This window comes from Neodiprion lecontei, chromosome 7 (assembly GCF_021901455.1).
Source record: "Neodiprion lecontei isolate iyNeoLeco1 chromosome 7, iyNeoLeco1.1, whole genome shotgun sequence".
Taxonomy (NCBI): domain Eukaryota; kingdom Metazoa; phylum Arthropoda; class Insecta; order Hymenoptera; family Diprionidae; genus Neodiprion; species Neodiprion lecontei.
In genome coordinates this window covers 24238266-24260363 of record NC_060266.1, presented here as the reverse complement: position 1 = coordinate 24260363, position 22098 = coordinate 24238266, and the positions used below count along the sequence as shown (strand labels likewise).

At 40.6% G+C, this 22098-nt stretch overlaps 3 protein-coding genes across 17 annotated transcripts in view; 1 reads left to right on the top strand and 2 right to left on the bottom strand.

The window, feature by feature from the left end:
- LOC107224485 (dystrophin, isoforms A/C/F/G/H) overlaps positions 1-22098 on the top strand; it is a 325712-nt gene that overhangs the window by 50467 nt on the left and 253147 nt on the right. The window lies entirely within an intron of this gene.
- Positions 7375-10694, bottom strand: LOC107224487. Of its 2 annotated transcripts, none has more exons than XM_046745796.1 (5): positions 10504-10694; positions 9575-9829; positions 8359-9006; positions 7993-8282; positions 7375-7646 (listed from the first exon to the last, which is right to left on the bottom strand). In XM_046745796.1, the coding sequence occupies exons 1-3, from the start codon at positions 10592-10594 to the stop codon at positions 8750-8752; spliced, it is 603 nt and encodes a 200-aa protein (XP_046601752.1). In that variant the 5' UTR covers positions 10595-10694; the 3' UTR covers positions 7375-7646; positions 7993-8282; positions 8359-8749. The 2 variants fall into 2 exon arrangements, with proteins under 2 accessions (XP_046601752.1, XP_015520041.2); XM_015664555.2 differs by having other exon boundaries at positions 7993-8265.
- Positions 15425-18300, bottom strand: LOC107224490 (C-type lectin domain family 17, member A). Of its 5 annotated transcripts, XM_046745800.1 has the most exons (5): positions 18073-18294; positions 17694-17966; positions 16296-16927; positions 15919-16194; positions 15425-15723 (listed from the first exon to the last, which is right to left on the bottom strand). In XM_046745800.1, exons 3-5 carry the CDS (start codon positions 16381-16383, stop codon positions 15572-15574), a joined length of 516 nt encoding a protein of 171 aa, XP_046601756.1. In that variant the 5' UTR covers positions 16384-16927; positions 17694-17966; positions 18073-18294; the 3' UTR covers positions 15425-15571. The 5 variants fall into 5 exon arrangements, with proteins under 5 accessions (XP_046601756.1, XP_046601757.1, XP_046601755.1 ...); XM_046745799.1 differs by lacking the exon at positions 15425-15723 and having other exon boundaries at positions 15730-16194; positions 17694-17943; positions 18073-18300; XM_046745798.1 differs by lacking the exon at positions 15425-15723 and having other exon boundaries at positions 15730-16194; positions 18073-18295.

Below are 22098 nucleotides of genomic sequence, written 5' to 3'. Positions count from 1 at the left end.
CCTTTCAACGATCCAAAGAACTTTAAGAATAAACGACGTCATTAACGTCACTCTGAATTCTTAAAACGAATCTGTATTCAGTTCACAACGTAACCCTCGCGGTTTTCTCACTTGTTTGTGCATTTTCAACAAATCGAATATTTGTAATCTCCAAAACTTACGGATCGCATCTATTCCCGCAAAATTCTAGATCACTATTTTTAAAACTTCCGTCACTATTATCCGTTTTAACAAAATCCATCCAATCAATTTGTCTTTCGAAATGTATTTTTTTGACTCAAGTTTGTATACAGTTTATGACATAATATATATAAATCTGTCTCCGTGGAGAAAAAGAAAACAAAAAACCTCTCACGTCTGGACGGTTTTTCTCTGCTGTTTGCAAAGAAAAAAAAAAATAAAAAAATAACCAAAAATCGTTACTCACCACTTGACCAGAGGCGAACAAGCTGATTCGTTATCCAAAGTTCCGTGCTTTGTGGTAAAATTGAAATAAAATTAAAAGCAGTCGCTTTTCGTCATGGAAAAAAATTTTTGGCCTACAATTTCAATCGTCCGAACGTGTGAACGAATAAAATCCAAGCGTCTCGACATCGCCTCTACGATCAGGCTCGACAAAATTTCCTCACTCGATGTAAGCGTTTGAATCCAATTAACGGGTCTTTTTATTATTTAAAATTGCGAATTTCTCAATTTCTCAACGACTAAAACCAATTGGTACAGAGTTAGACGCTAAAAATTAATTTTTTTTTTTTTTTGCCAATTTTATAATTAAGCGTCGAAACAGATAGAATGAAAAAAGGTGAATAATTGGTAGACTTCTTACCTTATTTCGAATAATCGGAGGGTGTCTGGTAGTCTGCCAATTACAGGCTATGCCGGGTCAACTGTTTTCGAGGATATATCGTCCGGCTGCGATGTACGGGCGGCGAGAGGGTGGCAACGGGGTTTACGGCTCTGATATGTAATTCAGGATTCAGGGGCCGGTGACCAATTGGCTCGCCGGTCCGAAACGCCCCATTAGAAGAGAACGAGGGGAGAACGTTGCTCGCTGATGCTGCTGCTGATGCAACGGAGCGTTGTTAGTCGGAATAGATTTTCTACATCGATTGTAACTACGTCGCGAGAATTTTCGACGATTTAATATTTTACGCCGGGGGCTTTTGGTCGAGACTTCGCGAGGCGAGAGTTTTTCGGAAATCTTGTCTGGGTTTATTCGAGACGAGGAAAACGCGTCGAGGTGAGAAATCGAGAAATCGCGTCTCGATTTTAGGTAACTTTAATTTGAAGATTCTTCTTGTAAAGATACTTCGGGTGTCTAATGTTTGTTTGATTAAAATACTGTGTGATTGATATTTTTACTCACCTTAGGACGGAAAAGCTAATAATAAAATACATATTCAAAGTTTTATAGGAAGATACTCGAAAGTATAATTCAGTTGATTTTGTTAGGCATGCGTGCAAGCAATTAAAACTTGGATTGAAACAAGATTGAATTATGAATAATAAATGTTGATGATTATTAATAACCGTAATTTTATTTTTCATTTACTCGACAGTTTTATTATCATTTTTGAAAAAAGTTGAAGAATTTCTCGATAATTCGAGAATTCTCGAGTCTCGAGATGTAAAAAGAAGTCGAGAAAGGCGAGAGAAAGAAAAAAATGTCGCGGGAGTAGAAATATTGGTCAATTTAGAGCGAGGAGAATTCGACCGGTTTTATACCTTGAATCGGGTTAAAGCTGCGCCCAATTTACGCGGCTGCAAAAACGCTTTTTAACGATCCTATCACGTGACGCGAGCCTATTAATTTAACCCGGAAAAACAATATAGCACGCACAAGTTTGGTTATTACTTTGCGGACGTTATTATATTTTAATACCGTCAAAAAGTCGCTACGCACTTAATTACGTCGTTCTCTAGCTTTTTACATCAATTTTCTCAAATTGCGTGCGTCGACGTATACTGAAAATTTTCTTTCATTTTTAGTAAATATTGGAAAATGTCTTAAAATTATAACGCAAATGTATTTAATATACCGCTGCAAACGTAGTTGAAGCCGAAGTTTTTGCAAAATGAAGATATTGTTAGTTATATTCATGAAGTTGAATCATTTTGTAGTAAGTGAATAATTTAATTCATGTGTAGATTTGAAGTTGTTAAAATTCTAAGATTATTCAGACTTGAAAAGTTTTGCTTTACAGACATTTATCTCATACTTGAATCTTCTGACCATTTTCACCCGAATCAGTTAATTTTGCGAGGAAACTGATGGAAAAACTTGAAAAATCTTTAATTGAATAACTCGAGTAAATCTTGGACATAAATTACCTACGTGAAAATAAAAAGACACCGGCACGGTAATGATTGATGGTCGGAAAATCCAAATCCATAAAACAAATCGAAATATCCTCCCAAACACTACGATTGTGATCAGGGATTTTCTCTGTTATGGTTCGTCGATTATCGCCTCTGAAAAAACAGGTCGATGTAATCCAATACCGTGAGAAAAGAAAGGGTGGAAAACGAATCGAGGGAGTTGAAAAAGGGTAACGGATCAATCGTAGAGCGATCACGAGCCTCGGGACGACTGGCAGATTGCTAGTTCTCTCCTCTCGACGATTTGTGCGTTATATCTTTTGTCGAATCAGGTGAAGAGAGCCGCAAACAATGTCAGGGTGTCTGACTGTCAGGGAAATCTGGAAAACCGGGAAATTTCAGGGAATTTGATTTGTCATTGACGCTAGATTTCCTGATAATACATCGATTCCCTTTAATCGTGATGAATTGGCACGGCGGTTCTTTTTCAACCCTCCTCAGGAATCGGGAAACTGATCTTTCCCGAGTCCTGACGTACCTATATCGCTGCAGTAATTCCTAACCGTTCTTCCACCCCCCATTTCCCGGGCTCAGTAGCGATCCGTCAGAAATCCCTGGCGCGTTGCGTGTTTTCTATGCTCGTAAAAATCTATCGCGATTAACTTTTTCTACACTTTGTAATCCTTGACTCGACTTGAATCTTGAGATACGACGATGTAACAGCGACGAGAAACGATCGCCGTTGGCTTGCGGACGATAAAAGTATCGGCACAATAGTAAATTGGATTCGTTATTATACGTGATCGGATCCTCCTTTACCTCGGTTTGTGAATTTTCTTTTTTCTCCCTCTCTTATCCCCCTGTATTCTTCTCATCCTGTGAACGCGGACGCGTCTGCATTCCGATGTTCAGAAATTGGGGAATTCGGAGCATGGAGTTCGGGAGAGTTTCTCCCCTTTACCGAGGGAACAATGGACAAGATTAATTGACGAGGAAACTACCGGCGGGCTTCGTTGTCTGTAACGGGACGGAGGGCAAGGACTGTGTGAAAAGCTTTACTCGTTTGCATAAGTCGTCTTGTAATAACGTCGGGACCATCCGCTGACAAAAGATCAACTTGTCACTCAGATATTAATTATCGAATATCGATTCGTGATTTGTTGGCGGCTGGCCTCAAACACGGTGTCTAGTGGTCCTGGAAATATCCTTGAATTTTGCTTCTCCTTCAAAAGTCCGGTCAACTATCCCTTGAATTTTTCTTGTCTTTTGGAAGTATTCTACTTTTAATGTCCTTGAAGAACCTGAAAATGTCCTGGAAAGGTCGTTGAATTTGTTACGGATTTTTTTATTGGACACCGTTTGACAAAACCCGGGAATTTTTATTGAGCTGCAACGTTGGTGCCGTTTGAGATTATGACACACATTGACACGCAAGAAAAAAGGGGTGGGAAAAAAACTTGAGCAATAAAGGAAAACTTGAAATTGCTGAAGAACTTGGAGTAAACGTCGAAACCGCTAGAAATCCTTGTGCAACTTCGCGGATAGTTAAAACTTTAACGTTGGCAGAAAGAAACGGAGAGGGCGAGAAAGTGGAGGTCGAGCTCGGTTCAGTCCACTTCCGGTTATTTTAACGCTCGGTTTTATCCGGTAGAATAAACTCGAAGGAGGTTTAAATCTGCCAAGTTGCAGGAATTCCACAGCTGCAGAGGGTGTGGAGTGAAAATATACGATCTGCAGCTACAGATATTGTAAGGCGGAAAGTCACGGAGTCGAGTTTTTATAAATTTACCGGTGAAAAATTTCGCTTCAAGAATTTCAACCTCCAAGCCATCCCAACGAAAAAGCACACTACGAAACTCGTTCAAATCATTTTTGACCGTGGAGGGACGAAATTAATCCATTTATTATGGTTTATTACCAGTTCCACGAAACGCCAACTGATTCGTCACCTGGAAGTCGAACCAATGATTTCAATTCATTACGAATCATTCCTGTTGATTTCTGATTTATCGTGTAATTTTCTAGATAGAATCATGAGTCAGTGGAAATTATACAAAATGATTGAAAATCATTGTGTAACATGATGATTGCTAGTGATTCGAAAGCATATTCAAGGAGCCATTTCAGTTCCATTGATGCACAAAATGATGGGGGGGGATCACTGTTTTGCAGGTTTACAGTGACTTCGAAGTAGTCAAGTTTTCAAAATATGAACATGTGTCGCATAACGTGAAATTCAGTTTTTGTTTCGTAGACAAATAATCGTAGCTCCTCTTATAAATGTTTTACTCGTTAACACGTTTTATTTTTTTTAAATTGTATTTTTGCGATGTCTCGGAGGGAAGAAAGAGGAAATCGAGTAGCGGTAACTGAAAGTTATATTCGTAGTTCGATGTATCGATCTTGGATGATGAGTCGAAATTAAAAAGCGAGAAATGTCGACTTCCTTTAAGCATTATTGCTTGGAAATATTTTACCAAAATGTTACCTCCTGTTGTAATTAACCGCACTTCGAACATTGCATTACCTAACTACGAAATAACGATTTTATCCGAAACGCAAATCATTCCACACAACGTTACTCAACCACAGTTCCATTCAAATCCATGCCGATGATTTCCTCGAACGAATGACACCTCGCAAGGTTATTTGGCGGGAACACTCGCCCGAGTTCGGCGATTCGGGGCTGCTCTAAGGGGTGGTTTAGGAGAGAGCGTCACCCCCTTAGGGATCCGGAGTCTGGGAAACGGGCGCGTCGCGGTGACATTGACCGCGAGGAGGGCGTCGGGCGAACGACGACGACGACGACGGCCGGCGTCGACGGAGACGCGTGGAATCCGCGCTTGCGCTCGTCTCGTATACGCGGGATCGCCCTGCAGCCACGGGGGTTGCTAGTTCACCCCCGGACGAGAGCGGGGAAAGACGAGCCGGCGTTCGAAACCCAGGAGTTTTTTCACACTGGCGTGAATAAATTCGGCGCGAAATTTACAACCGAGTTGTTTTTTTTTTGTCCTCCGGTTCGCAATCGGGGATCCTTGATTTCTGCGCGTTGGTTCGTCGTTCAACTCGACGGAATTCCGACTCCACGGACGTCTTGTTCGGTTGGTTGGTTGGTTGTTGCTGTTTCTACTGTTCCTACTGTGCTGTGGTTTTGCTCGGTGTCCGTTGTTGTTGTTGTTGTTGTTGGTGGTGGTGGTGGTAGTGGTGACGACGGTGGTGGTGGTGTTTTCCGATTCTGGACCATTATGATCTTGGCATGGAATATACTATAATGTGAGTTGAATCGGCTACACATTCATTCTTGATTCAGTTCAAGTACGATCGAGACTGTAAAATTCACCTGTAGCACAGCTTGACGAGTACTCGCGTACCGGTTTGTCAATCGATTACTGTGTTCGAATACTCGATTATTACCTAAAGGTATATTCTTGTTTTGGTCTGTTCTAATTGACTCTCGTTTCGCCCGGGGGTTAAACAAATTGTTTCTTTTAAATCGATCGTTGGAAGGGAACAAAGAGGGACTTGTTCTTGTTCTTCTTCTTCTTCTTCTTTTCCTTCCGAAGCATTAAAGGTCGTCACAGTGAACGTCGATACTTGCGTCGTTGACAACACGTGGGAAAAGTTGCACTTTTAAAACGAATGTTCGTTAAGAAGATATGCAGGATTGTGATTTTATCATCCTCTAACGCTGGATGTAAATTATTGACGATACGAGGATGAAAACAAGAGAAAAGAAAATTCCGTTTGGTTACGAACACCGAATCTCGCGGGGATCAAAGTACTCTGACATGTTTAAATACAAGGATCGTTATTCCTCTCTCATCTCTTTACAATTTTCATCTTGGGTATAAAATTTAAATATTTATTAAACTTGAATCGATCGTTTATCCGTCGGGTGATTAAACGAGGGAGGGCTTTCGTCTTGGATGAAGATTTTAATGATTGTTTCGGAGACACGCCGATAGACACGAATGTACCTACCGGGCTTCTGCATCCTCGGCAAACGCCCATTTGTATGCAGAGGCTTAGCCTTCGATTAGCCCGCTTTGTCAGACAGAGAGATAGCAGTTAATCTCTGGGCTAGATTTCCACAGATCGTCGAGTTGTTTTCTACCGAGTTGAATAATAGTGGAAGGGATTGTTATTTTCATTCGTAAAAAACACCGTCATATTCACATAATTTTATTTTACACATCAGTTGATATTCACTGATATTACTGATCGTTAGGGAGTCATTTAAATAATAACTCACAGTTCTGAATACTTATAATAAACAAGTTTCAAGCTTCAATGTCCGTATCAACAATGGATGGAAGGATGGGATGCATTTAGATTTTACTCCTTGGGTCAAAGTTCAAATTCACAAACCAAATTGTATTGCTCTGTGCATTCAGATGCGTACACACCGTCGGTCGTTAACCTTGCACTTTTTTGGAATAATTCGTCAACATATGAATCCTCACCCCATGGTAACCGGACTGCTGGTGTACCTAACGTGTTCATTAATTTCATCAGAGATCCATGCTTGACTCAAGAATTATACTGATAATAGGTCATTCCGAGATAGCTAGTTATACTTGACAAATGAGAAAGAGAAAATGTCTTCATTACCGACTGAAACGTTTTGCAAACTCAGACAACTGACACGCCAGCTGCAAAGGCAAAATTGCTATCGCATTTGTCATTTTTTCACTTCACCGGAACGCGCAATGATATTTTGATGTTGATATCGTTCTCTTCACTACTGCGGACAAGTGATGTTTTGCTTCGAATTCTTACACATAATCACGCTAATCCCTCCAACCGATTGTATTTCTTATCCCAAGCGATACCCTGTAGGTGACCCTCGAACTCGTTCACATTGAACATCGTATCACAGTTTGAAAGTATGCATTGATACGTACACACTTGATACATAAATTGTATGATTGTATCGCGTATCCTCATCTCGACGTTTAATGGCAAAATTGAAGACAAACTTGTCGATATTTGTACAATCAGCTGAACTCACTTGCACGATGAAGACTAATGTAAAGAAATTTTTAACTCACACGGTACGAATGAGTAAGACAACGAGTGAGTCGTCTGATATTTATTTCACTGGATTATAAATCTTACATCGAGTAGCTCTATTCATTCTTGTATCTGGTTTAAAATTAAACGCAGTCCTCATTCCTTGAATATTGGAACTTCACAGATGAAAGGATGTGCCTCGCTGCATCTTACGGCGTACAGTCCAGTTCCATCGGCCCATAGAGTAACACATTTTCGTGTAGCATCACTGTCTGGCGAGTCGGATCTCCACGGTATCGCTACCGCGGTTAAACCTGTCGAAAAATGAAATGTTATTCGAGTTACCGATCATCGACTGAAGAGCTTTAGGTACTCGCTCACTGTGTGAGAGAAAATTGATCGCTACTTTGAACGAGGATAAAGCCAAGGTAGTGTGCAAATCGAACGTTGCTGAGATTTCTAGTCGCGTGAAGTTGGTAACGTTGCTTTAACGACGCGTGTTTAGGCAAAATCGTTACCTCGCACCTTTAGCAATGAAAAGCCAACCGTCCTTGAAAGTCATTCTAAAATTGAGCAATAATGATTTTTACCCCCGACGTTTCGTCACGTTAACGTTATTAACTTCAGCCACATAGATTTTAATTCTAGTCATCGTCTTACCAGTTTTCATCTCGGTCCATTCGGTGCTGTCGAAAATTCTGTGAAATCCAACGTACGGAACCGCGGTGGTTTCTTTCAATCCCGTCGCGACCTCCACTTTCCGGAACGAATCCAATACAGCCAAGTATCCTCCGTCAGCGATGCAAATTTTTTGGGCCTTATCCCAGAGGAGCTTATTCTTGTAGACTTTGTAAGCAACTCCGATATCCGGGAAGACCGCGTAGCCATCAGGCAGCTCAGTGGCGACCTTCGGTACCAACGACCGATCTAAGACTGATCAATCAACGTGACTTCTCATACCGTCATCGATTCCCATTTACTACCGTCAATAAACTCTCCGGCTAGTTGAATTTCAAATATTCTCACCCAAGCTGACATTGGCTGCGGTGAAGTTGTCGGCATCTATCAGCTGACAAACGAGATGCAAGGGCAGCACGGCCAGCGGACTGTACATGCTGAGAGTTTGTTCGTCACTTGAAGTAAACCAACCAATCGAGTCTCCGGCACTGTTTAAAGTCTGAAAGACGTCTTGGCTCTGTTTAACTTGAGTACTGGCGACAGCTACTTCAGCTGTGTCTGGACTTTATCGGAAGCGATAACTTCTGCGATGACCTGACCCGGCCGAAGCTGTGCCGAGTTTGGCGTACCTAATTGATAAAGAAACGACGAACGAAATGGGAGGGGGAATAAATAAACTGAACGATTAGCTGGAACAGTTATTTATTGGAATATGTGCCACAGTATGATCGATAGTGGTTCACCCTAAGCTTGTCACGCGCTTCGTGTTCACCGTTATTTCGGTCTGTCGCAACGATTCGACGTTCTCTTCTCTCCGGAGAACCTCCAGCTTGCGCTTGTGTCCTTTGACCAAGGAAATCTCGCAAATTGAGGGCAACTCCTGACTGCAGTTCGATGGACTCAATCCGCTTCCGTCGAACCACAAAACCGTGCATCCTCCGGCTCCTGAATTCATGTTTGCCTCTGGTTTCCAGGGTACGAAAGCGACGGGCTCACCTGCGGGTATAGAAATTAGGGAAAGTTGATCGTTTTTGAACGAGGACTGTGGAGGGTAGGGGGGTAAGGTGGACCATCTCCGTGTACGGAAAGTGTCCTTAAATGAAAGGGATGAATTAAGATGACGCTGCTGCAGCTAATGTTCCACAAACCGCCAATCAGATTGAACCCGATCGAACCCTGTTTGCTGAGCTCCAATCAAGACCTGAAATGTTATTCAACCCCTGACAGGCAAACCTCCAAACCTACCTCTCGTGGCAATGAGTGTAAAATATACCCAGTGGAAATCAATTTCAAATATCTAGACTTCTAACAAAGTTAGCGAGATTTTTTTTCTTTTACTTGTTTCTTTTTAAGTAAAGTTCAAACAATTCTACGTAAAATGGTTGTATTACGAAAGTAGTTGCGTCGAACCAAACAAACAAAAATGAACTTTGATGGGTTCAATCCTCATTGCCTGTCAGTGGTCAATGCTTTTCGGTGGACACTCTTCGGGTCGAACAGTCATGTGAGACAGTGCTCGTTGCCTCTATCCTCCATAGCGAGGACGTTGCAGCTTTTATCTCACCGCTTTTCACGCTCATCCATTCCATGTTGTTGAACAATCTGTGAAGGCCCACGTGGGTGTTTATGCTCTTCTCCTTCAGGCTTGCGGCGTATCCGACCTTGTCGAAGGAGTCGATCACAGCCAGATCACCACCCACCGCGATGCACTGTTTCCGGGCTGCGTTCCAGGTCATTTTATTGGCGTAGTATTTGTAGGCGACTCCGACGTCTTCGAAAGCTGTGTAACCCTCCGGCAACGTGGTTGTCTCGTTCAGTACTATGGGGTGAAATCGAGATCTTGTTTGTAACAGTTTATTTACCGCGCATTTCGTTACACGTACGTCCAATAGTATCACATCGATACCATGAGTATCATGAGAATCACGTCTGAATATCACAAGTGAATGATGAAATTCGCAAAATCAACACACAACGTCAACGCATCGTAAATTTCGACGTGTATTATTCCAAGATTATATATTTCAACGCGCATTATTTTCAGCGTTGAAATTTTTTTAAATCAACACACGATGTCGGCACATCATAACTCTCAACACATATTATTTCAAAATTGTATATTTCCACGCACTTTATTTTCGATGTTAAAAATTTTTAAAAATTTCCACAATCAACACACAATGTCGACAAATGGAAATCAAAAATTTCAACAGTCCGTAATGTCAACATGTCACAGTGTTGATTTGGAAAAATTAGAATTTCTGCAATATATGATTTAAATTCTATACTCAGGTATAAAGTCTAAGTATCAAAAGTAAATGGTAAAATTTGCAAAATTTGCAAAATTGAACACGAAATGCGCGTTGATTCGTGTATATGTTGACCACTCGACTTGTGTCGAGATAAATTACGTTGAATGTGTGACGTGTTGAATTCGTCACGTGTTATTTAGACACGTAAACGATATCGTGTATATCTTCAAAGTATTCCTACCGACGGAAATGCTGTCGAAGGTTGAATTCCCTCCGCTGATAAGTTGGCAGGCCAGCTGCAGAGGCAGCGTCACTAGAAGCCCTCCAGACATTGTTTCTCTTTAACTTTCCGGGGAACAAACGTCAACTCACGACGAGCTTTAGACTTCGTTTAAGCTACAGTCTGCACTTATACACTCGGAGTTTACAAAACTCGAGATGATAACCATTGAACCGATTAACTTGATATCTCGAGATGACCCGACCCTGCGTTTCTTCTCATCACACGGACACATGCGCGCTGCCGATGATTAAATACTATTTTAATTACGCATCGTTAGTTCGATTTAATTAACCAGTATTGCGCCGCAGCGAACGGGTTAATAGGATTCGATCTAATCCCTATGATTTTTATGGTTTGTTTGATACGATGCGATATTTTGAATATAATATTATTACTTAGCCTTGTAGGTGATTATAACTGTCAGTGGTTAAAGCTTTTCAATGATTCGTTGGGTTCTTTTACATCCAAAAGCACGTAGTTTGCTGCTTGTATACGCTCATTGTCGTGTCTCTTGTCTTTTTTTATGTTTCCAATTTTTTATCTATTAATTCGGCTGTATCTATATCGTGTTTATATTATTCTTTAATTGTGCTTCTTGTTATTTTATTTCAGTTATATTGTATTGTATTTACGTTATATACGACGATATTATGATCATAGTTAATTCACGATTCGTTGTTTCTTTGTAAAAGGATTAAATCCCGTGGAATTATGTAAATAAATAAATAAATATTACGGCTATCGAATGAAACAACTACTCGCTTTCACTCGACAGAAAAGTAACGAATGATTTTCGTAACAAATAATTTGAATAATTTAAACGAGGCTGAAGCTGATAACGTTAACGGAAAAAACAACATTATCGTGAAATTTCTAAACGACTATTCGTGGAGTTGATTTTTCGAAATATATGAATATATTTTCTTTACCATGGTCTATCAAATTTCAGACAATCCTAAAGGTGCGAAATAACGTCGTTTCCCAAACATGCAGCGTTGCTGTATCCTCGCTAAATTTATCCTCATTAATTCAAACCGCCAATCGTAAATCCAAGCGTTTTCGTAGGATTTGATCGAAAATCCGCGACGCAGACAATGCTCGTCGGCATTCCGCAGCCTCCCCGAATCATCCCCGGCGGGCTTTTCCGACTCATCCCTCTCCACCGATCCATAATTTAAACGCACGTCTGTTCGTGAACGGCGGTAAATTTCCCCGATTTTTTTTCGAACGCTTATGATAAGGTGGGCGGGGGTACGCACGAATCATATTAATCAGTATTCGACTTTGTCTATTTTCAACGAATCTTATCACCTCTCTTTTTCAACGATACGTGCCCCAATGTATTCTGGTCTTTAAGCTGCTGCGCGATTTTGAACTGGTTTTTGTCACGAGGCTGAGGTCAGTAATTTTACCGTATCGAAGTATTGAAACGAAAATAACTCAGGAATTTGAATTTACAAAATAAAAATCTTATTCACGCTTTATCAACTAAATTTCCGAAATTTCGCGCAACCCTCCAAAGTTGCAAAACAACGATTTTTTTTCTAAAGATACATGCATCATTGCAACAACGTTACGAAACGTTCAACCTGATTTTCCGCCCACATTTATACCCCTCCAAATGGCGGTACCGTCTGCAAAATCTGTGGAAAATAAAAGGGACACGAAACGGGCGGTTCGAGCTTTGCCAATAACTAGTCTCGGCGTGTTGTGTGCAGCTTGCGCCGGCTGTTGTATGCAGGCAATATATCTCTTGGAAGATAAAAATAACGCCCGGCTGAACGTCCATTTGTATTTCATCCGTGATACGTTGTCCGACTTCCATTCCATTTGCAAATTACTCTTCGGTTGAGAAGCTTTCTTTTCGTGCTTTGTTTTTTTTTCTTATTTATTTATTTATTTTTTCCACTTACCTCCAAAGCTTCCGCAGTATATCGCCATTCGAATATCAGGCGTGCGTGTTTTTCGCGCATTCGTTTTTTCGCTCTCATCTCTTCTCTTCCACATTTCCATCCCTGGCTACCCTTGTTTCCCGGTCGCGTTGAGAAACGGGGCTTTCGTTCAATCCGCCTTGTTTCGCCCCGCGGGATAAGAGAACGCCTAGAGCCACCCAGCCAGCCACACTACATCTGTAGCACTCGACCCTCTTGTCGGGGACAATTAAAAATGCATTGGAACCCGCCCCTCTCACCCTCACCCTCTTCCTATTCTCTCTGTCCCTCGCCACCCTTCTACCGGGGTTTTACAAGAGCGTATAAAATCCCGGGGAATTAATTAAAACGCGGGGGATGAAGAAAAAAAAAAAAGAAAGAGAGATGGAGAAAGAGAGAAGTTCTTCATTCAGCCAGATGACTCGGCAACCGACGCCGCATGTTTTCGTTTTAACAATTTTTTTATACACAGCGTGTGTGTGTTTTTTTTCTACTTATTTATTTTTTAAAATTATTTTTACCTTTTCGTATCTCTAAAAATGTATATAATGTACAGTTTACAGCAGTCATTGCCGTCTGATTTTTGTGTGTAATCGCAACGCTCGACTCTCCTTCTAATTCTTCTAATCGAAAATTTTTCTTCTCCTTTCATTCGCAGGTAAGTCGGCCACATTTCGTTCGTCGTGTTTACCGTCGGGTTTAATTAACTCATCGATCCTACTGCGTGAACGACGTTTCCACAGTTGTGAGTATGATAATTGATCGTAGACAACATTCGTCGTGTAATAATCAATGCCGCGGTATTTTTTAATCATCGTTACACCGCAGTCATTAACGGCGACTGAAAGATAATTTATTCGAAACGCATCGGAGAACTCTTGTGTCGGCATCGCGGTGTGTTGGTAATAATTTCCAACGGGGTGAAAGCCCGTGGTGAAAGTGCGCGGATATGGAAAATGCCTTACAACGCGTTGTTGCGGTTTTTTTCGCGTCGAGCAAAGAAAGCCAAAAAAAAAAATTAAAAAATAAAAAAATATACGCATACACACTGCAAAATAATAGAAAAATATATGAAAAATACATTGAAAGGATTTCAGTGCGTGGTTAAAACGCATGAAAACGGGACAAAGCGTGTGTGTATGTGTAGTGTCGCTTTCAAAATGGCTTCCCGAGTGAAAAGTGCGCGTAGTACCGAATCTTTGTCTGGATTTCGAAACTCACACGCATTCGCGTACGTGCATGCATGCACGCTCGAATGAATTTTACCGCCTGTCTTTCTACCTGCGTCTCTTTACCACCGCTACATTATACTTCTCTCCCCTTTCTCCCGGACCCTGATATTCATCCTAAAGCAGAACCTTTCGCATGTGAAAAACTTGGTTTAGCAAACTCTGCCGAAAGGAGTATAATTTACAGGGGAAAAAGTATACGTATTAGATGTGAAAATGCGGTTGAAAAATTGATTGGTTTGGGAAGTTACGATACAGTCAAAGACAGTTTCTGCGGATTCTTCAGTCATTGCCCGATATCAGATTAGTTTAATTATCGTCTCGTTGTTCATCGGATCTTCTTTTTTTTTTTTTTTTTTTTGTATTTGCTGGCGCGTCGTTCTCACCGAATTCGATTCTAGTTAACGTATTAGTCGCGTTTGTTCGCGTATTTATTTCTAAATTTTTTCGTTTGGGAAACACTGTTTCAACTCTGTCGTTCTTGAAGTGGATGGATAGTAAAGTTACGGTGGGCGCGAGTCGCGATTGGAATTAAGCTTACGACGGACGGACGTTCAGCCGGATTCACGTCACGTATTACTGAAGGCTTGCATGCTTTCCCGACCGAGTATGTATTAAATACGTAATCTATTCGTATCGAGAGACACGACCTCCGGTAATGAGATTTCATGCTTGGGAGAAATGAAATATTTCGAAATCGAGTGTGTTTCAGGGGGTTACATCTTGCAAGGTTTTCTTTTTTTTTTTTTTTTATTTTCTTCCTTGCTCTTAGAGAAATCGTCAACACTTGTTGCAACTTGAGCTTCAGGGCTTTGTTATTTATAGTTTCACGAATATTTTGAAAATTTTTCATCGAAATTAATAACAAAATGGCGGCATGACGCGTATAAGTAGCGAATGACTCCGAAATCGAGAGTTTTTACGGTGGCGCATCTTCTGACGTTATTGTTCAACTTGTGAGAGGGAGAAAAATTTTTTAGAATCAAAAATACCTTTTTGGATTCGAGCTCGTAGCCCAAATGTTGAAAAAACTAAACTTTCTTCCAAGCATATACGATTACGAACAAAACACATCATTTTTCGATAAATAAAAAAGTGTTTAAAAAATCTTGAGATGAAAATTAAAAAACCTAGCCACTAGCTGAAATCGATGAACAAGTTTGAAAGATTGTGTCAAAGTTTCAAATCGATCGAATAAAAATTGACCGAGGAATCTGCGTCACCGGATTGAAAACGTGGTCGTTCGCTACTTATACGCGACATGTCGCCATTTTGTTATTAATTCAAAATGAAAAAATTCTAAAATGTTTTTGAAAGTGTAACTGGCAACGCCCTTGAATTCAAATTACTTCAAGTTTTTACGTTTTCTTAAAAAAAAAAAAAAAATCTGTAAAACCCCCCCTAATACCTCCGCATTGTATGCTGGGAAATTATTAATGACTCGGTTGTCGCCGACACTTGGCTAAGCAGCTCTCCTAAGTTGCGCTTGGCAGGTTGACGGAGTTTGCGGGGTGGCAGTGAGTTTAACTTCGTGCCCATATAAGCCCTGAGAGACGCTCGGGATTTAAGCGGAGAATTTTCGTCTGGTAATTGGAGGAAAGTTTCAGGAGGCAATCCTAAACTTGGGTCAAGAAAATAAATTCTTAGATCAAAGTGTGTCGTCACTTACGCTTCGGCATGTTATTCTCTTTCGGGATCGTGAACAAAATACACGTGATATGCAATTTGTGTTTGGAATATTTATTCCAGAGATAATTATGATTTTTACAAGCGTATTAACGAGCTGTGAGTAGGTATATAGAATTGTCGGTAAAGATACGATAAATCCTACCAATCAAATCATAGGAATTACTTATCGTTGTCCGTTCATATTGGAATCTCGCAAATAAAGTGCTGGATGTTTTTATAGCAATTTCCTGCAGCAAGTCCTCTTCCGTCCATCCACATAAATGCGCAGTTTTCGTCCGCGCCGTAGGTTGGTTCATAAGGCGCCCATGGAAGGGAGGACACGAGAGGATCTGGTGACAGACAAACGTTTACATCGTAGCACTAAACGGACCTCGAACCTTTACGATTCCAGAAACGAGCTTTGAAGTTTCGCGAGTTTTCGTCGATGTTGAAATCGATACTTTTATTCCAGGGTTTCTGTAACAGGCGCTGAACATGCCGCGAGTTTGACGAGACGATGATGATGATTGAGTTTGAACCCTTACCAGTCTTGAAACCCTTCCATTCACTCCTCTTGGACCATCTGCGAATCCCAATGTGCGAAGCAGACGTGAGTGGTTTAATTTTCATTGCGTATTCCAGTTTTTTCAACGAATCGACCAGCGCCAACACAGCGTCATCTTCGCGGCATCGTCTTTGAGCCTCATTCCACAACACCAATTCCGTGTGATGCGACTTGTAGGCGACACCGATATCCGGGAAGGCTATGTACCCCTCGGGCAACGGGGAACTGTTTTGCTTACCAGTAGACGTATTTTGACCTGAAACAATTTAGACAATTGAGTTCGTTTCCTCAGCCACAGACATTATTCTGTTGCTATGTGCTATTTTTCGATCGACTCTTTCCCCATAAATTTCTTACCAAAAGTTACATTTCCGTTGGTAGAATTCCCGGCACACATTATCTGGCAGGCGAGATGCATCGGAAGCGAAACGAGGAACCCTGCCATTTTTCGAGTTTATTATTCAACTTCGTACCGACTGACTCGACGTTTCTTCTGCGTTTACTCCCGCTGACGACGATCTGTCGATGTTTTATACGTAAGATATTCTCCCCCTTTGACTTTTCTTATCTCGTACCGACAGATAAACCCATGCGAAGAATCCGAGTATCGCTTACCGAGTGTTGTATAAGAATAAAATAAAAATAAATGGATTATTAAACCGTGGAAAAGAAAATAGTTTGAAAGACGAAGGATATTTTATTGTTTAAGTAAAAATGGAAAAATTTCACACAAGTAAATAGTTTGTTTATCGCAGTAGTTTGTCGCAATTCCTCTGCCAACTACGAATATATAATTCGGTCTGAAATTACAAGTATTCGCCGCAGCTAAACGTTCTCCTTTGGTATCGATATCTCGCAAAGGAAGTGTCGTTTGTCGGTGCACGTTTCGGAAAAAAGTCCTCTTCCGTCGTGCCACATCCCCCCACATTTCAAGTCGGCACCCTCGAACGGTTGGTTGGGAGCCCATGGAACCAAAGACACGGGAAGACCTGGTGACGAACATTTATATCCTATCAATGAACGGGCCTTGAAAAAAATCGCAAAGATTTTAGAATTGAGCGTTCAAGCTTTGCGAGTTTTCGTCGATCTTGAGTTCAGTAAGCACTTTATTCAAGGGCTTTTACAATAGGCGATCAACATGGCGCGAGTTGGATGAAGATGAGCAATTTTAAGGGAGTTCCATAACCGTACGAGAATTGGCGATTCGACAGATTTATGTGATTCGATCGTTAGATTAAAATTTTGTATAAATTCACGGGATTGTTTGTCAGATACGAGGAAATATGTCTTCGCTCATTTTACACGTATTCTCATGGAGGAATGGACGAGAATCGAAGTTGTCGATTAAGTTTGTAACGAAGTGACCCTGAAATTTGGGTGAATTTTTTTTTTGGCAGTAGAAGCAAGTCCGATAACAATTGATAAAGATATTTCAGAATTATTCACCACTTCCACGATGTTGGGAAAAATTATTTAAAAAACTGTACACACGTCTGAGGTTGTACTCGGCTGTGCAGGCCGTAAAACGTTGCGACGTGGCAACAACGCATCGCATGCGTAAAACATGAAATTGCTGTGTCAGCGTTACTTTTCGGTTATAAATTTCAAAGATCTTGGAAGCATATACATGGAATGTACAAAGCTTTCGCAATAACGTGACGAGACGTTGCCAAAGTCTGAAAAACCTAATACGATGGTCAGACACGCAATTTTGAATATCCGCGTAACGCCGTTAAAACTTGTTCAAACTCTTACCATTCTTGACACTCGTCCATTCTTCCCCGTTGAAAAATCTGTGAATCCCAACGTGAGCGCTAGACATGGCTGGTTTAACTTTCATAATGTAATCTTGCGTGGTCAACGAATCGATTACTGCCAAATTGGCGCCGTTTTCGATGCATCGTCTCCGAGCTTCGTCCCACGTCACTTCTTTATCGTGATACGATTTGAAGGCGCGCCCGATATCCGGAAAGGCTACGTATCCTTTGGACAACGGCGCGTGTTGCTGAAAACTCGGTGTATTATCGACTGAAAAGATTGAGTAAAGAAAACAAAAAAATAAAAATAAAACTGAAGATCTTTGTGTCACAGCGACGGAACTTTTAGATTAATTTCATCTTTGACGATTACTTACAGCAGTTTAGATTATTGTTGGTTGAATTTGTTCCGCACATTATTTGACAGGCGATTTGCAGCGGCAACGAAACGAGGAGCGCTGCCATTTTTCAACTTTATTTCCAAACTCCTCGCTGATGCGAATTACTGACCTTCTACTCCGTTAGAACACGAATGTGGATTCCTTTCGACTGTTCGCTTCGCATCTCGACCGCGGATAATTGTGGTCGACTTGATCAGCGGGTTTCAGGTTTAACCAGTTTTAAAACTTGTCCGCTCAGCCTTGACGAATAAAACGTACACTTACCTTGAATCCTCACCGCTTCACCGATCCACGCGTAGCGTCTTTCTCTGTTCAATGCTTCGATGCTCGCATCGCGTTTTAAAAAGTGTGAAGATCTTTGACGACACCGATATCAAAGATCGTTAACGTCTCGAGACGACCCGATGCTTCCACGCGTTATCATCCACAGCATCGATTGCTTTACTGATATTCACAATATTCTACGTTTCTTACCTCTTACTACCGAGATGATGCATTACAGCTCACTTAGTCGTGAAAAACGTCACCGCGTTGTTCGACCGATATTTAAAACCGTAAATTCTATTTTTATTTGAAAACTACAGAGGATTATTTATTTTTCAAACTCGGTGCTACTCGTCTTTTCGTTAGATGTAATTCTTCAGCTTCTTAGTACGTATCGAGAACAACAACATTTCGCACAAGCAACGACAATAAATGACACTCTGGACTGCAAAGCCGTCTATTGCTCGTGTTATGGCAATTAGTGACAGTTTTTTTCCCCGAATTTGACAGATTTTTACGGTACTGAGACGTATTTCGATGCTGAGCGTACAAAGACTTGGTTGTGAAATCGCTTTGTTCATTTACCTACCAATCTCGAATATCATTACGACAATTAAGCTCATCGGAGGTGTAAAATTTTTCCTCGTTTTTATACGCTGTTGCGATACCGGTGTGATATGATGATTAATGGGATCGGATGACCGGAGAAGCTTATCTGTTTTCAGAAATTCTCCGCATAACTTGATTATCGTTTGAATACATTTAACGTTCCACATAACACAGTTTAAGTGTCAAAATAAGGAAAATAACGAATATGTTATCAACTAAGTTTCGTTTTTTTTTCTGCGAAATGTATATTGACATTATACATATCTCAGAAAAAGATACGAAATTTAGTTGATAACGTGTTCATTATTTTCCTTATTTTGACACTGGTATACTTTTGACACAAAAGTTTACATTTATTGATTTGAGTTATCTCAACTCGCTTGGACTCGCTGTGCGTCAGAGCGAATGGCGTGTTATTCGTTTCTTCAATCATTCGTCGTCGCTTCTTTACTACGGCTTTGAAGCGTGTCGATAATTTTTTGATGTCTCTGGTTACGCAGATGAGGAAAAACCCCGAAGCTGTAAAAAACATGAGGCTTCATTTTGATTAATAATTTTATAAATCATATTCAGTACAGTCTGTAGAGCAGTCGAGCAAAGAATACTTTACATCATTGTCAACGGTATAAAAAAATTTTTTCAACTCGTTGACATTTTTTCAATACTTCATTTAATACAGATGTAGCGTTAAAATTAATTGGCATCGACGAAACTTTCCGAACCCGTTTTAATTGCCCGCCTTCAAGTTCCAGCATTATTTTCATCTCACGATCAATCAATGTCACAGATCGAGGGCTGTTTCTCCTTATCGGTCGTAGACGCTCGTTTCGGTCTGATTCGCGTAGATGCAGCAGAATTATTCACGCGCTTGGCCTCAAGTAGTACGAGTCAACGGTTGGACGACGCGTGGAAACAGCCGTTATGTTCAGACACACCTTCGGGTTCTCGTCTTTAGCCGTTTGTCGCCCTCGTCCGTTCACTTTTACCACTTCGCGAGACCTTTTCTTCGTCGATACAGTGCGATTGAAGTATTACCGCGAGCTTGTCGTATAATTGAATCAATTTTATCCCCGACTCAACCGTGACGTTAACTTTTTCGACCCGAAAAGCGGAACGCAAGTGGCATATTTTTCCCTCTCAACTTTTGCGGGAAAAAAAGTAAACGATAATAATCATTGCGAAAGTCTGGATAGTTACGTTTTTCATCCACGTCTATTTTTTTTTTTTTTTTTGGTTTACCTTTGGCGAAATTTCATCGTATTACATAAACAAAGAGGACATTAATGTACGTAATAACGCAAATCTACACCAAACCCATAATTTTTACTCCAAATTTCAAAGACGCCTGCGACAATTTCTTTTTCCGCGAGATCCGCAATCCCGAATCTCTGACGTAATATAGCCTGCATTGTAATTTTGCGAATCTCAAAACCATCTGCCGTTGAAACAGCTCCCGTTGTTAAAGTTCCTCGACAACAAAGGGAGGGATTCCAATACGGATTCCAAAGCCCTCGGAGTTGCCCTCGTAATACTTGGATATTCTTCTTTTTCGTTTCTTTTCTTTTCCTCTCTTTTCTTTTTCATTTTCATCTCGGCCCAGCTCGTCTCTGAAACTATGTCACGAGCGTTATACGGCGAGCCGACAACAAAAATAATGTAATCTAAAATTCTCACGATTTTTGTTCTTACAATATTTATGTACGAATAACCAAACAGAGATGAAATTTAATAAAGCTGGATTTCGTTCGGTGGTGTAATAAATGTTCGTTGGAACAGTTGGAGAAATTTTGAGACAACGATCGCGTGGCGTATTTTCGTTTTCTCTCGTGGAACTCGCTTACTTGGAATTGTTTGTTGTTATCCAGAGGACGAAAATAGTAAGTGGTAATGATAAAACGAGAACGATCTCCAGAAAATTATCAACGAATTGTGAAAAAGATGCAGACAGAGGCGTTCGTTGAATGGCAGGTGGTTTTTATGGGGAAAGTTAAACTCAAACCAACGCTAAATCCAACGAGTCGCTTTCGACGAAAAACTCGTCGTTAAATAAAGGTGGGAAAAAGATGAAAAAAATCCTTTCCGTTTTTCCTCGAGCTCGGCTTTGATATAATATAACGTACAAAGTATACATACATACTTACATACGTGCGTAGATGTAAAAAGAATGTATGAATTTATTCATGTACTCATCGTCGCTTCGTCGAGGACAAAAAAACAGAAAACTTTCCGTCACCTCTTTTGATTTTTTCGGATGGTCAACGTTTTTCTTACAACTCTGCGGACCGCCGTAAATTCGTCGGAACATCCGGCCCTTGAATCCTGAATATTGAATCTCTAATCCTCTGAGGCCTGATCCGAAGCAGATGCGAGTACGACGCTTGAAGGGTTGTATCGACGATACGGCGATACTGAATAATTCATAAAAGCTTCGCTCGAACTTTGCTGCAAGAGTACAGAAGACTTCGAGGAATCAAAGGGACGAAGAGGAATTAGAGAAAGAATCTGTTTTTATTCTCTTAACAAAGAATGAAAGGAAAAAAATGGAAAACATGAAAATTGCTGGTTATTTATTTTTGCAATCTTCCTTTCTGCGGTGGTGATTTCATTTTATTTCGCTGTTCAAATCCGCTCTCCTTTTTTATACCGTATACTTATGCACACCTCGTTCTGCCTTGACAATTTTCTTTGGGATTGCGAGGACGGTGCACAGAAGCCTCGATTAAAATTTTTGGATTCACCCGCTGATGTGTCTCTTCTTTCCTCTCAGCAAGCATTCGTCATTTTGCTTTTTTTCTTCTTTTTCTTCTTCTTCTTCTTATTATTATCTCACAGGTCTGCAAAAAAATACTTTATTTCAGCTACATGGGATGTTTTTGGTAAACATTATGTTTCCCAAAAATGATTTCCATTTTCAATCAAGAGTACGATACCAGATTTCGAGTTTAACCGGAGTTCAACTCTAAATAAAACTACGAACACGTGTTGAATAAAAAAACATTACGTGATGAAATTTCTTGAATATTTTTACCGGTTTCAGTGATTAAAAATCTACAAGGAACGGTATAAACAAATCTGTGCAGTTTTTCAGTCGAAGACCCGTGTTATTTTTACAATACCCTTTTACCTTCA